Raw genomic sequence first — 14,078 nt, forward strand, 5'->3', positions numbered from 1 at the left:
TCAGGTTACAGACCCCGCTAACCCAGAAATATTACCTCGGGTTAAGAACTTTGCTTCAGGATGAGAACAGAAATCGTGCTCTGGCAGCGCGGCGACAGCAGGAGGCCCCATTAGCTAAAGTGGTGCTTCAGATTAAGAAGTTTCAGGTTAAGAACAGATCTCCAGAACGAATTGAGTACTTAACCCGAGGTACCACTGTACCAGGATTGCCTGGAGGGTTGTCTCTACCAGCTGTTTTCTCAACTTCCTACTTTCATCAATAACAATTTTTACAAACAGGCCACTGAGTGGAAGGTGAGGAGTTCTTCCCCATTGTTGTTTTTTGTTGTTTAGTAAGTCCAGCAACCACATACACATATAACACATATATTGCCATTTTGTCCATGCCTGAAACACCCGAGAGGGTGGAGGGGAGAGAGTTTAGGGGGAAGGGTTGTTTTCTGTAAGCCCTTCTCTCTTTTGGAGCCTGCCTGCCCTAAGCCGCTTCAGGAAAGACAGGGTGATATCGTCTCTTGGGGCAAGCAGCACCTCCAAATGGACCAGTCTGGGCCCGAGGCTGCCAGTTGCCAAACCTCCCTTACTTTAACACCAACAAATTCAAAAGTGCAAGGTTCCCTCCTGATAGTCTCAGCCACATGTCCTTGCAGCCATATCCCTCAGTAACTCATCCCACGCCTACAAATTTGCTGCATAGAAATGATGTGACCATCCCCAAACAGGATTTGGATGCAGCAGAGAAAATACATGGAGCAGGGATGGACTGGTGTACTTTTTATCTATAATAATAATTTATATAATTATTATTTATACCCCGCCCATCTGGCTGAGTTTTCCCAGCCACATAGAAGAGCACAGCAAACTTCAGTGATTCACACAGAGATCTGAAAAAACACACTTTTTATTATTATTTGGGCAAGTCTCCAGCTTACAGCATAATCCTAACCATCTACTTAAGGCCTATTGAACTCAGCAGGTTTTACTTCCTTGTACATGGGACTCACATTGCTGCGTTAGCAAGAGAGCCAAAAGTTGGACTGGAGCACTGAATTTATTCTCTGTTTTCCTCCTGACTTTGGGTTGCAACAAAACCACACGTCTCTTATTTACTCAATTGCTCATTTCACCTATGGGTGCTTCATTTGGGTGTGATGCTTTTTCTTAGCACTTCTTGTCCCAGATGAAAGATCTTAAATTTGCACTTGAACCTATTTTATCTGTTTTCTTCCAGGCAGGATAGGCAAACTTCTCCCCCCCCCCCCATGCACATAAACTAAAAAGCTGATTGGAAAGTGGCAGTTCTGAGTCATCTGCTGCACTCGGTTTGTTTAGACACTTTTCTCCTTGCAAGTAGCGCAGCTTTATGTCCGTAAAAGTTCTTGTTCAGTGTAGGATCCTCTGCTGTGCTAGTACAGTAACCCCCTGATGGCACCTCAAAGACTGAAGCAAGTTGTTTTTATATTAAAGTGGAGTGGCTAAGCTTTTTTACCCCCTAGGGGTTGATTAGCAGTGCAAAGTGTGGCCACCCCACACACATGTTCGCAGGGCACACAGAGCCACCACACCATGCAAAACAGCTGTTTCTGCTTATATAATTATCAATTTGATGGGGAGCCTTTTTTGCTCCTTTTTGCCAACAAGGGGAAATTTGCTTGGGGGAACCTGACTCAGTCCCCCTGGGCTTAGTAGTAAGTACATATGACTGAAAGGACCTTTGGATTGGAGTTTTACAGGACTGGGCCCCCAAATTAGCATGCACAAGGCTTGTAACATACAGCTGCAATATTACAAATACTTGTCTCGGAGCATCTTCTGCGGAATTCAGTGCGGGACTTGCTCCATAATAAACCTTGGTGGTATTGCACTGCACACCTGCTGCAACCCTGCTTCCAAGGTCTCGGATGAGTCTTGTGGAGCTTGGAGCAGGGATGGGTGGACCTGCTGCCCTCCTGGTGTCGTTGGACTCCACTCCCATCAGCACCAGCCAGCACAGACAGATGATCATCAGATGATAGGCGCTGAAGCCCAACACCAACAAGGCAGGCAGCCTCCGCATTCCTAACTTGGAGCGTGGAAAACTGAAATATACTCGGAGTTGAGAGTGGATTTCATGCTCTTTACTCAGCTCATGGTGTTGAGGCAGAATGGAAGTTCCCCCAGAATGTCTGCTTTATATACATTATTTACACAATGGGCCCCACATGACTGGCTAATTCCGGGGTTCTCCCGTGGACCAATCAGACTGCTGCATTCTGAATCCTATTGTTCTAGGACCAATCAGACTGCTGCATTCTGAATCCTATTGTTCTAGGACCAATCAGTCTGCTGTATTTTGGATCCTATTCAACTCAGTACATAACAAAAACCCAGCAAGTATAATTTTCCGTGCAGAGCAAACATGCAAATAAGTAAAGACGCATGTAAAAGCTACTCATAAATAACTGCCAGCACACACTTTAGTTCAGCTTTCCCCAACCTGGTGCCCTCCAGATGCTAAAAACTACAACTCCCCATGAGCCACGCTGAAATATCCAGCGGGCGGCAGGTTGGGGAAGGCTGGTTTCGCGGTTCCCCCCGCCTCCGTTCTATCCCCGCCCCTTTCGAATCCCGAGCTCTTCCGGCAGCAACCTCCGGCGGCCACTAGGGAGAGCCTGAAGTCCTTTTTTTCTCTCCACACGCCGCTTGCTTCAACCGTGTCCCTCCGCAGGCACCGTAGTCCTTAACGCGCATGCTCGGCAAGGCTAGCCGGGATCTTTCTCACACAAACACACAGCAGCTGAGGAGGGAAACCTGAGTCGCTGCTCTGGCTTGTCCCTCCGCAGGCACCGTAGCCCTTAACGCGCATGCTCGGCAAGGCCAGCCGGGATCTTTCTCACACAAACACACAGCAGCTGAGGAGGGAAACCTGAGTCGCTGCTCTGGCTTGTCCCTCCGCAGGCACCGTAGCCCTTAACGCGCATGCTCGGTGAGGCCTTCTCGTACACCTGAAGGCAGAGCTTCTGAGAGGAACCCAGGTTGAGGCGAAGATGTCGGGGGTCCCCGCGGTGCGGATCAGCATTGAGTCCGCCTGCGAGAAGCATGTTCAGGAGGTGGGCCTGGACGGGAGCGAGACCTACCTGCAGCCGCTCTCCATGTCGCAGAACTTGGCCCGCCTGGCGCAGCGCATCGACTTCAGCCAGGGCAGCTCCGGCTCCGAGGAGGACGAGCCCTCCGCGGCCGCCGGGGGAAGAGAGTGGCCCGGAGCCGCAGGAGGGGAGGACGAGGAGGAGGAAGGTAGGTAGGGAGCGAGGCCTGTCCGTCGCCACCGCTATCGTAGACTTGGGAAGGGGTCCCTTGAGAGGGTCAGGTAGTCCAAACCCCTGCCATATCCGAACCAGAAGCATTGTTATTATTATTATTATTATTATTTATTGTATTTGCATGCCGCCCTTCCTCTGAAGATCGAGGGGCAGTCCACCACAATTTTTTAAAAAAATAATTTACACACACACTGCCCAATACCCGGGGTCACAGGGCAGCTCACAGAATAAAATCAAGATATAAAACCACAAATATATAATAAAGATAAAAAACCCAATAGGCCCCACCCAAAAAAAATATTTTAAAAGGGCATAAAAATACAAAGCAAGAACACAAATTACGCGATCAAAACGGAAACACTGAGCCACTTTCAGGCTGCAGGTAGAGAAATCACATTTTTAATTGTGTTCTCTCCATTGTAGAAGTCGCAGGCGAATCCAAATCCAGTGAAGGTGTAGCCAAGCCCCCAACACACTTTTTTCCCCTTCCTAGAAGGTGCTTTTACTATTTGGTTTTAGTTGGGGAGACAATACAAAATGTGACCCCTCTGCCAACAATCTGGCCCACTTCCTTATTTCTGCTGGAGGGGAGGGTGTTTATGCCAACTCCTTTCTCAGAGTTGTCACCTTGGCTATCTTAATAATATCTGGTAGGTGTGGACAACTGAATAAGGCATTCTGGGAAAGGCCTTGGTGGATTTTGACACATGAGGAGGCTGGGTCTCTAGGGGGAGAAAAAACCCAAGCTTCTCACCTAATTCAAAATGTCTGGTTTATTTTGTGAAATATCTGATACCTAAACCTGAGACACAAAATATCAGATGGTGGATGGCAAACTTTTTCTGCACTGGTTTGTTTATTAAGGAATTTCCTACAAGGCTAATGAAGAACTTCGATGAGTTGCAGAGGATTCTGGGCCATAAACATGCTTTTGTATGCACTCAGTTTCTGTGCTTTGCTACTAAGGATTCCTGGACTTCTGTGTGGCCCCTCCCCAACTCTGTGTATCCTGGAAGATGTTGAGTACACACCTGAACCACACTGAATCACGGATTAATGAAGTTAGAAGTTTTCCAAGAATTCATATCATTCAATCCCTGGTTCAGTGGAGGATCTACAATACACAGGCTGCAGCTGCAACATCTTTGATGGATAGCTATCCAGCCTCTGCTTACATACTTGCAGGCAAAGGAGAACTTAGGCAGTCCGCTCCACTAGCATGTATCTCCTAATCTATAGGTGAAAACTGCTTTCCTGCACACTTTACCAGTATTGATACTCATTTTTTTTATTGGGAAGCTTCTAAAGCTGCCCACCCCCTCTCACTGAGTTGAACAAGGATGGGAAATTGCATTATAGTGACTCAGATCACTGGTTCATCAATTCTCCGGGGTTTCAGGTGGGTCTCTTCCAAGGCTTACCTGGAGCTAGTGAGAAATTGAACATAGGACCTTCTTCGTGCAAAGCAGATGATCTGCCACTGACCTTTGACCCTTCACGAATGGGATGCAACTCCATGGCATGTAGCTTTCTATCCATAGTTATAGCAGCACCTGTATAAAGGAATAGCTCTCTCGATGATTCCAGCAATAGTATAAGGACATCCTGTGTTTTTCCTTCATTTGTGCGCTCTAGGTTTGGTAAAGTTCCAGCCTTCGCTCTGGCCCTGGGATTCAGTGAGGAATAACTTGAGAAGCGCTTTGACAGAGATGTGTGTGCTCTATGATGTTCTCAGCATTGTCAAGGATAAAAAATTTATGACTCTGGATCCAGTTGTGCAAGAACCACTTACCCAAAAGCAGGTACAGCACACCTGTTCTGTTCAGACCACTATTAAAACTATTGGGAAAGATGAATCTTCCTTTTTGGTTAAACTTCATGACTTGTTTCTGTTTGTATTGTTATCTGTGGGCTACATTGTCAAATACGAAGTAGTTTCCTTTTCAAGAGGGAATTAAAATTTGTCCACACCTGCTTTTAAGCTGAAATTGAATTTGTTGCCTAGAAGACACAATACAGTATAAGTTTCCTTTTTTGCTTGAAGTTTTGTTTTGTTTATAATGTAAAAGGAGAACCAGGGGCTCTGCAGATAGTGATGGGCTCCTGGCTCCCACTGGTACCAGCCAGCATGGCCATTAGTTGTAAATGATGGGAGTTGTGATCCAGGAACATCTGGAGGGATACAGGTTGCCCCATCCCTGGTGTTGACAGATAAGGTCACATTTAAATAAAACTGCAGTTCTGTTTCTTCATTTCTAGAATCAAGTTTTGCAGCTGATCTCCAAGAAGAAGTCATTAGCTGGAGCAGCCCAAATTCTTCTGAAGGGAGCAGAAAGGTTATCTAAATCGGTTGCAGAGAGCCAGGAAAATAAGCGACAGAGAGACTTCAACTCTGAGTTACTAAGACTGAGGCAGCACTGGAAGCTGAGGAAAGTCGGGGATAAGATCCTTGGGGACTTGAGCTACAAAAGTGCAGGTATGGTAGCCAAAGGGTTGGTCTAAAGTTTGCTAAGTCTAATAATAATGTTTTTGATCACCTCTTCTTCCATGCATGATAGAGCTTTGTATCTCTTCCTTCTGAGTTGAAGCAGTACTGCCCAAGACATTTTGCTGCTTGAGGCAAAGAACAAGATGGTGCCTCACCCCCTACATTGCATGTACAGAAACTGCTTGGAGTGGCTGTTGAATCTTTCTTCAACATGAGCAACAGGACAGCATCCTCCACTGCACTTGAAGGCAGCAGGCTAGCTTAGGGGACGTGTGCAACGCTGTTGTCTAGCAGAGGGGAATGCGTGGAGGTTTGGAAGGAATCGGCTAGCGGGGAGCTTGTCACTGATGCCCGCTTCAGATCTGCTGCCTGAGACCGCTGACTCACTAATAATAGGGCTGGCCCTGCCAAGAAGCATAGAGCAGAAGGAGAAAGACATATTGGCAACTGAGGAGCTAGGTAGTAGATATGGTTGCCAACTCCTGTATTGCACCAACTACTTCTTAGCTTTGAACCATAACTAAGATAGTGTCCAGTTCAATTCTTGTTTCTGCCATGAATTTGTTAGGCATGCCACTGTCTCTCAGCATCATCCACCCCCCATCCCTCCCCCAGTCTACAATTTGGGGATAATAGCACTGACCTACTTTGCAAGGTTGTTGTAAGGATTACTGTGCATGAGCAACACTATACACTCTGTTTCCTTGGGATAATTCAAGTTACTATTTCAGTGAAAATACTAGGATGACATAGAAGAAAAATGCAGTACTCTGAATATTGGTAGCTTGTGATAGCAGTTATTTGTTGCATATAGTAATATGTTGTCTAAAACATTACAGATTATAATTTGGCATGTATGTACTTCATTTGGTCTTACTATTGTGGTATGAACGTTGTAAGAAATACCCAAACATTTAAACTTTTTATTTTTAGGGTCTCTCTTTCCTCATCATGGTACATTTGAGGTCATAAAAAACACAGACATTGATTTGGATAAAAAGATTCCTGAAGATTACTGTCCACTGGATGTTCAGATCCCAAGTGATTTAGAGGGATCTGCCTATATAAAGGTTTGCCCAGTTGTTGTTTTTAACGTTTTGTTAGTGTGTTCTTTGAATACAAAATGACCCTGTTTTCTTCTTCTTGAATATAGGTGTCTATTCAGAAGCAAGCACCTGATATAGGGGATCTTGGTACAGTAAATCTGTTTAAAAGGCCGCTTCTGAAATCAAAGCCAGGTATAGTTATTGTCTGTATTTGAGTGGTATGTCTCATAAGACTGTGTAAGCATGAAAGCTGAATAGAGCTATTAAAAAATAAACCTACTCTTGAAAACCCCAATATCTTCACTGATTCATAATATTCTGCTCAAAGATCCAGAAGTGAAAAGAAATGTGTTCTTGTTTGCCCACCTCCACTGAGCTCTGCATAGGCAGTGTTATGTATTGTCTTCAACTTGAGTTGTATTAAAAAAAATCAAATTGTGTGCACATTTTATCAGCCATCTTTTTCTCATCATTTAGATTGTGTAATACTTTGAATGTCCATATAAATAGAGCTGCTTCTCTCAACTTTACAATGGTGTTTTCCCCTTCCTCTCCTTTAGGGGCTCTGCATTGGCAAACAAAGCTGGAGACGGCACAGAATGTATTGCTGTGTAAAGAAATCTTTGCTCAACTGTCTCGAGAAGCTGTACAAATTAAATCTCAGATTCCCCACATAGTTGTGAAGAACCAAATAATTTCTCAGCCATTTCCAGGTAAGAGTTCCGAGACAAATTAAAATGAAGGATCTAGCAGTTTTTTGCATGCGTGTAGAGAGCAGATCTCAAAAGATGTGTCATTTAACCCAGTACCTTTCAAGTCTGAAGACTCTTTCAGGTGCATGGCTCTGATTTGTTCAAAAGATACCCAGAACTTTCTTGCATGGACTGATCTAGGCAAAGCTGCCAGCGTTTTCCTGTTTCTAATGTTTATGTCTTATATTTAAGAAATCAGCAAGTTTATGTGTAGGACAAATGGAGTAAAATATATCTAGATTTGTTGTATGTGCTGCTGTGCTCTTATATGTTAAAACTAAGCCATGCTTTCTCTCTGCCCCATTTCATTATGTAGGCTTGCAGCTGTCCATTTCCTTGTGTCACTCTTCAGATGACAAGAAATCCCAGAAATCTGCTTCCGATAAGCAAAGTCCAGAGGATCATCTTTACGTTCTAGAGCATAATTTGCACCAGCTGATTAGAGAGGTAATGTCAGCTTGCTCTGTCCTTCCTGTTAGCTCACTTATAGAAAGCAGCTGTTGTTGTTTTAATTGCCTGCTAAGAGGGTGTGTAATATTTGCATTAAGAGCTGTGGTATTTTCTCTAAATGTTTTCTTTTTTTGGAAGGGTGGTAGTATCTTGGCTATGTTTACTTTAGGGGCTAATTCTGGGCACCATGGCTTCTTAAAAACAACAACAACAACCTAGGCTGTGCTTCTTTTTCTCACAGTGCTGCCAGTTAGATAAAACAATCAGCACTATCCAGCAAACATTGTCCCACCCAGTATCAATGAGTGGGACTTGTAGCAGATCTTCTTGCAAGGCCAATTGAAGCGGGGAATGAAAACAAAATGGTCGCATGGGATTTGTGTCTTTCGATTGCTGGAACCAGCACACAACTAACTCTTCCCTTCCTCTATTGTGGATTCTGTTTTCGGTAGCAGGAACTTTTAGATTGTAAAAAATTAAGAGCATATTCCATTTGCAGAACAGCTTCTTGATGGGTTCCTGAGAAGCATTTTTATTATCTCAGTGTGCAAACTGCCAACTTGTGGGTCTGCCTCTAATCATGACAGAATATTGTTCCCTGTGGTTTTTATTCCATTAGCCCTCCTTGATCTCCATGTATGGTTGAGAACTTCTCCCCAGAGTACAATTGCAAATGCATTACAGGAAGAATTAGCATCAAAGACTTTGGGGGTGAGGAAAGGCACTGTCATTTTTGCAATACAGAGAGAGGTCATGTGATATACTTGAGTATCTATGGAGAGGTTTATCATATGTGCATGAGGATCTAAGAAAGCGAATGGAATTAAAACTACAGCTCTCTGGGAAGCAAATGTCTTTTAAGCTCTTGTTCTTCCGAGAACGATTTCCTTGTGAGTGTCATTGTTTCCTGATAACCTCAAGCTCACCAGTGGGGAACCTATTAACTCTCATCCTTGACCATTGGTCATGCTGGCTGGGTGTGATGGGAGTTGGGAATCCAGTAACATTTGGAGGGCTGTAGGCTCCCCAGAGCTGCTCTAGGGTGACATAGCTGATACAGAGCAGGTGCTCCTGCAAACTAGAGAAAAGACAGAAGACATTCAGAAACTGTAGTGGAGAGCTTTGTTCATTGGTAAGGCAGCGAATGATTTCAGGAAAAGTCTGATTGCTAGACCTCCTGATGAGAATTAATTAAAATACCACCCTGTACCCATAAATCTCAGGGCAGTTCTCAACATAAAAATTACAATATAAAAAATACATAATAAAACAAATACAGCCCAATAATCCCCACTAGATCATATGATCACTCCCTCTCCCAGGTGGAAGGGGGAGACAATCTCTTAATTGTCTCCTTTACATCAAAAAGAGAAGAACTAGGTATTTCTCCTGAGAAATGGCTTTCAGGATCTGTGTTCCCTATCCTGGCCAGTATTCTTGAGTCTTACAAAACCCTGGAGAAATTTTGATTCTTTGATACAAAATCATGGTGTGTTTTTTGCTTTTGTATTTTCTCAATAGTAAAAGTTTAATCAAGTTGTGTACAAACAGTTCTGTTTGGTTGGTCTTTGCACAGTTTCCGACTTAAGACTAGAATTCGCTTGTTCTCTTGGCTTCATTATAGCAACTTTTTTTCCTCCTCAGTTTCACAAGCAGACCCTGAGCTCTACCATGATGCCTCACCCAGCTAGTGCACCTTTTGGCCATAAGAGAATGAGACTAGCGGGGCCTCAGGCTTTTGATAAAAATGAAATCAATTCCTTGCAACCAAGCGAGGGGCTGCTAGAGAAGATTATAAAGCAGGCAAAACACATCTTTCTGAGACGCAGGTATGCAGCTGCATCTTTTGGAGAGCACTTTCTGCATAACATAGATACTTTGCAAGTTAATTTTGCCTGAACGCTTCGCTTGTGCAGCAGGGGTTATATCCAATATTTTCTGTCAACTTATGGAAGGAATTCTTCAGAGAAGGGGCGGGGAATCTTTGGCCCTGCAGATGCTGCTGAATAACAGCTCTTGTCAGGAGAAAATTTAGGGGAAAACAGCAGGTTGGGGGGATTCCTTTCATCAGCAAACAGAGCATTGACTACACTCCCAGATGATTCCTATAGGAAGCTATTTATCACAGGCAGATAAACATATTAAGTAAGACTGTCCACTGTCTGTACTGGACCACACTGATTTTTCAGCATGTTTAATTTTAAGTGTTACGTATGTGCTATATAGATCAGTGCACAATGATGTCCAAATGATGGACTCTTCTGCTTGGGAGAGCCTTGCTGGTCGATGGCCAGACTGATGTTCCAGGGACAACATGGAATGAGAACTGAAAAGGAGTGGAGTTGGTTCGGGAAAGGGGCTCAATTCAGGGGAGAATGCAATGAGTAGTGGGTAGCATTTCAATTATGTTGGGTGGTCCAGATATCTGTTCAGGGAAATCTAGACTTAGCTAGTGCACTTTAGGTGGTTAGAATGTCAGACTGCACCCAGACAGACCCAGCTTCAGATCTCCACACAAGCTGACTGGGGACCAGGAAAAGCTTCTCAGGCTGACTTAATATAATGGCTGCAAAGAGAAACAGCATCCTGAGCCCCTTGGGGAAAAGGGTAGGATAAAAATAGAATAAAAAACAAAGTGAGGGAGCAAACCTAATATGTTTTACCTGTAAGGTAATGTTACTTCGGGATGCGGGTGGCGCTGTGGGTTAAACCACAGAGCCTAGGACTTGCCGATCAGAAGCTCAGCAGTTCGAATCCCCGTGATGGGGTGAGCTCCCGTTGCTCGGTCCCTGCTCCTGCCAACCTAGCAGTTCGAAAGCACGTCAAAGTGCAAGTAGATAAATAGGTACCGCTCTGGCGGGAAGGTAAATGGCGTTTCTGTGCGCAGCTCTGGTTCGTCAGAAGCGGCTTAGTCATGCTGGCTCCCTCGGCCAGTAAAGCGAGATGAGCGCCGCAACCCCAGTCAGCCACGACTGTATCTAATGGTCAGGGGTCCCTTTACCTTTTAATGTTACTTCAGGAAAGCTGATTGCAGAAAAGCCCACTTCTTTTTTCGTTCTTTTTTTCAGTGTATGTATGTTTTACTGGTGGTGGTTTCTGTCTTCCTTGCAATGCTCTGAGTCTTTTTGCTACATTTATTGTCTTGTTTTGCAAGACGTTCAGCTTCAACCAATCAATGTGCTGAATAATATATGCCTCCTAGTGTCTTCAGGAATACCTATAAAACATTTATGTGCAACGTAAGGTTCGCTTAAAGTTAGGCATCATAGTCTCGGTAGCATTTGAGATGTGTCAGGCTTTAAATATTATCAATATCAATTTATGTTTATGGGCGTTTATGTCTAATTTGATCAGGCAGAGCTTATTAGTTTTCCCCACCAGTATAAAAATGCAGTGCCTCCAAGTCTTCTGGGATCTTGTTCTTTTTGTTTTCAGAACTGCTCGAACCATCGACAGTCTTGCCAGCCGTATTGAGGATCCACAAATTCAGGCACACTGGTCAAACATCAATGATGTCTATGAATCAAGTGTCAAAGTCCTGATCACTTCTCAAGGTTATGAGCAGATATGCAAGTGAGTGTGAATGGGGGGAAATGTTTGCACCTTGCTCCTTTGGTGGAGGAAATATTTGGATGTCTTTGTAAATACCCAGCTGGGAAGTCATTCCCCAATAACCAGAACTTAGAGGCTCAAATGCCTTTTTGAAAAAGGGAGCGCTAAGCATGAACTATTCCCATTGGTGTTTGCAATGCATATTTGCTGAACTGAAAGAACATTTCCCTATTCACAATAGTACTCTACTTCACTCTGCTTTTAAGGATTGCTGCTGTTGAAGGATTGGTTTTTAACTGTGGTGCAGTGCTATGCTTTTGACTTTCTTGGGCAATGGAGGTAACCCCTGTTCCACCACCCTGAAACACCAGTTGTGCTCATATCTTATTGCTTTCAAAGGTCCATTCAGCTGCAACTAAATATTGGCGTTGAGCAGATCCGAGTAGTTCATAGAGACGGAAGAGTAATTACGCTATCCCACCAAGAACAAGAGTTACAAGATTTTCTTCTCTCTCAGGTAAAAACCAGGAATCCTTTGCCTTTCTGTGGTGGGCGTGTGATTGCAGCAGGACCTTGGATGCCTTCTTTTTTTAAATGGAATTCTTGGGATTGCAGATGTAGATTTAATACAGTTTTAGGAGTTCGATATTCTTATGCTGCAGCTGCAAAATATTGCACTAGTGGCAAATAGCAAGAACAGGGAAATAATGTCTGTGACTAGGGACCTGTTTTCAGTCCAAAGTTAGTAGTGCAAACTTGTTGGGCCAGCTTGATTCTACCAGTAGTATGCTTAGAAAGTATGCTTTTCTATTAAATTATTCTTTTTGCCTTGGGAGCCTCCATCTGAGTCAGGATGGCTGTACTGTGTCACTTGGCATCTCTGAATGTCTTTCACTCCTGTTTGGTACCTAGAGCTTCTGCACTGGTGACTCTTGGGTGTGAAACTGCTGTAGATTAAATGCAGGTGTGTCTTTATGTTACAATAGCTAATAAAATAGCTGCTCTGTGTTTTGAGAGAGTAATGAGAGAGAATGGCAGGAGGCAGGGGCTAAGGGGGGGAAACAACTGAAATATCCACCCATTCATTTTTTAAAATTTTATTTCAGATGTCACAGCACCAAGTGCATGCAGTCCAGCAGTTAGCCAAAGTTATGGGATGGCATGTGCTCAGTTTTGGTAATCACGTGGGTCTAGGCCCAGTGGAGAGTATTGGCAATGCGTCAGCCATAACTGTGGCGTCACCCAATGGAGACTATTCTATTTCAGGTACTGTACTGGGAATTAAAACTTGCTGAGAACCTATATGCTGCATGCATGTGAGCTAAAAAGAAAGAAATTGCAGTTAAAGGAACCAGTACAGTAAATGCAGTATTGTTACACTGCAGTTTTTTTAAAAAAAAAACCACAACTCACTCAGATTGGAAAGTCAACAATGGCACAGTATGACTTAATGAGGACTTGTGCGGTTCCTAAGAATTGTTGAAGACACAATCACCAGACTGATATTTTTTATTTGGTTTCATTTTATATATTTGCATATTTTAACAGATGGGTTATGTCACCAAGGGAACCTTTGGGTTAAAGGATGGATTACAATTTTAGTTTTAAAAACTTGACAAAATGGTGCATAGTTAATGCTGTTGTGTTGTTGCACTTGTTTTCTGCAGTACGCAATGGTCCAGAAAGCGGCAGCAAGATTATGGTTCAGTTCCCACGTTCCCAGTGCAAAGACCTCCCCAAAAGCGACGTGCTTCAAGACAGCAAATGGAACAACCTTCGTGGCCCATTCAAAGAGGTTCAATGGAACAAAATGGAAGGACGCAACTTTGTGTACAAAATGGAACTCCTCATGGCAGCCCTGACACCCTGCTCCTAGGCTTAGCGACGAAACGAAAAGGACTATTGTTTTGGCACAAAAGGGAATGACTCTCTTACACTCCTGATAGTTGCCAAGTTGCATAACCTGTAAAACACCATTAATTTCATCCCCCCCCAAATAATATCAAAAGTCTTCCTTTCTGGAAGCAATTTCTCCTGCCATTTCTGAATGTTGAATTAAACTGTGCCGTTGTCTTGCCCGAGTCCCAGGTTCTTGATGAATAGTTCACAAGGTTTGTAAAATGGAACTCGTCTTTGCTCCCATCTTTACAAAGGGGTTACCTGGACTGCTTCCGTAGAAAATGTGGTTATGCCCAGCTTAGCAAGGGCAGCCCAGAACGGGCTGGAACATTTCTATACATTTAGAGGAGGTCTTTGCCATAGTAGTAGTTACTTCTGCAGTGCTCAGATCTGCATCTGTGACTCTTGATAACTGCTGAATACAGGCTTAGATTTGATTTTTACACACCACCTGTGAAGGTGAAAGATTGCAAAGTGGAAGAAAACCTTTACAAGCTCTTATTGATCCCACCTTGAATTCAGGAGCAAGTGCCACTAAATTCAGAGGAGGTGGGGGTTAGATCGGATGGGCTCTGTGTGATGTCTCGGTCCTAAA

The 14,078-nt window shown here is 43.8% G+C and overlaps 1 protein-coding gene across 1 annotated transcript; it reads left to right on the top strand.

Annotated features, from left to right (window-relative positions):
* The first annotated feature begins 2,823 nt into the window (after nucleotides 1–2,823).
* MED17 (mediator complex subunit 17) lies at nucleotides 2,824–13,665 on the top strand. The gene is made up of 12 exons (XM_079973768.1): nucleotides 2,824–3,270; nucleotides 4,932–5,098; nucleotides 5,556–5,772; nucleotides 6,718–6,854; nucleotides 6,938–7,022; nucleotides 7,391–7,543; nucleotides 7,899–8,029; nucleotides 9,677–9,861; nucleotides 11,468–11,605; nucleotides 11,984–12,101; nucleotides 12,691–12,850; nucleotides 13,252–13,665. Exons 1-12 carry the CDS (start codon nucleotides 3,024–3,026, stop codon nucleotides 13,458–13,460), a joined length of 1,947 nt encoding a protein of 648 aa, XP_079829894.1. The 5' UTR covers nucleotides 2,824–3,023; the 3' UTR covers nucleotides 13,461–13,665.
* The last annotated feature ends 413 nt before the right edge of the window (nucleotides 13,666–14,078 follow it).

This window comes from Podarcis cretensis (assembly GCF_951804945.1).
Source record: "Podarcis cretensis genome assembly, chromosome: 4".
Lineage (NCBI taxonomy): Eukaryota > Metazoa > Chordata > Lepidosauria > Squamata > Lacertidae > Podarcis > Podarcis cretensis.

Bases quoted from the DNA above. Each gene is read 5' to 3' on its own strand.
- MED17 (XM_079973768.1), top strand. From the start codon at position 3,024: ATGTCGGGGGTCCCCGCGGTGCGGATCAGCATTGAGTCCGCCTGCGAG. The intron at 7,023-7,390 runs GTATAGTTATTG...CCTCTCCTTTAG, and splicing joins GCTTCTGAAATCAAAGCCAG to GGGCTCTGCATTGGCAAACA. The intron at 12,102-12,690 runs GTAAAAACCAGG...ATTTTATTTCAG, and splicing joins AAGATTTTCTTCTCTCTCAG to ATGTCACAGCACCAAGTGCA.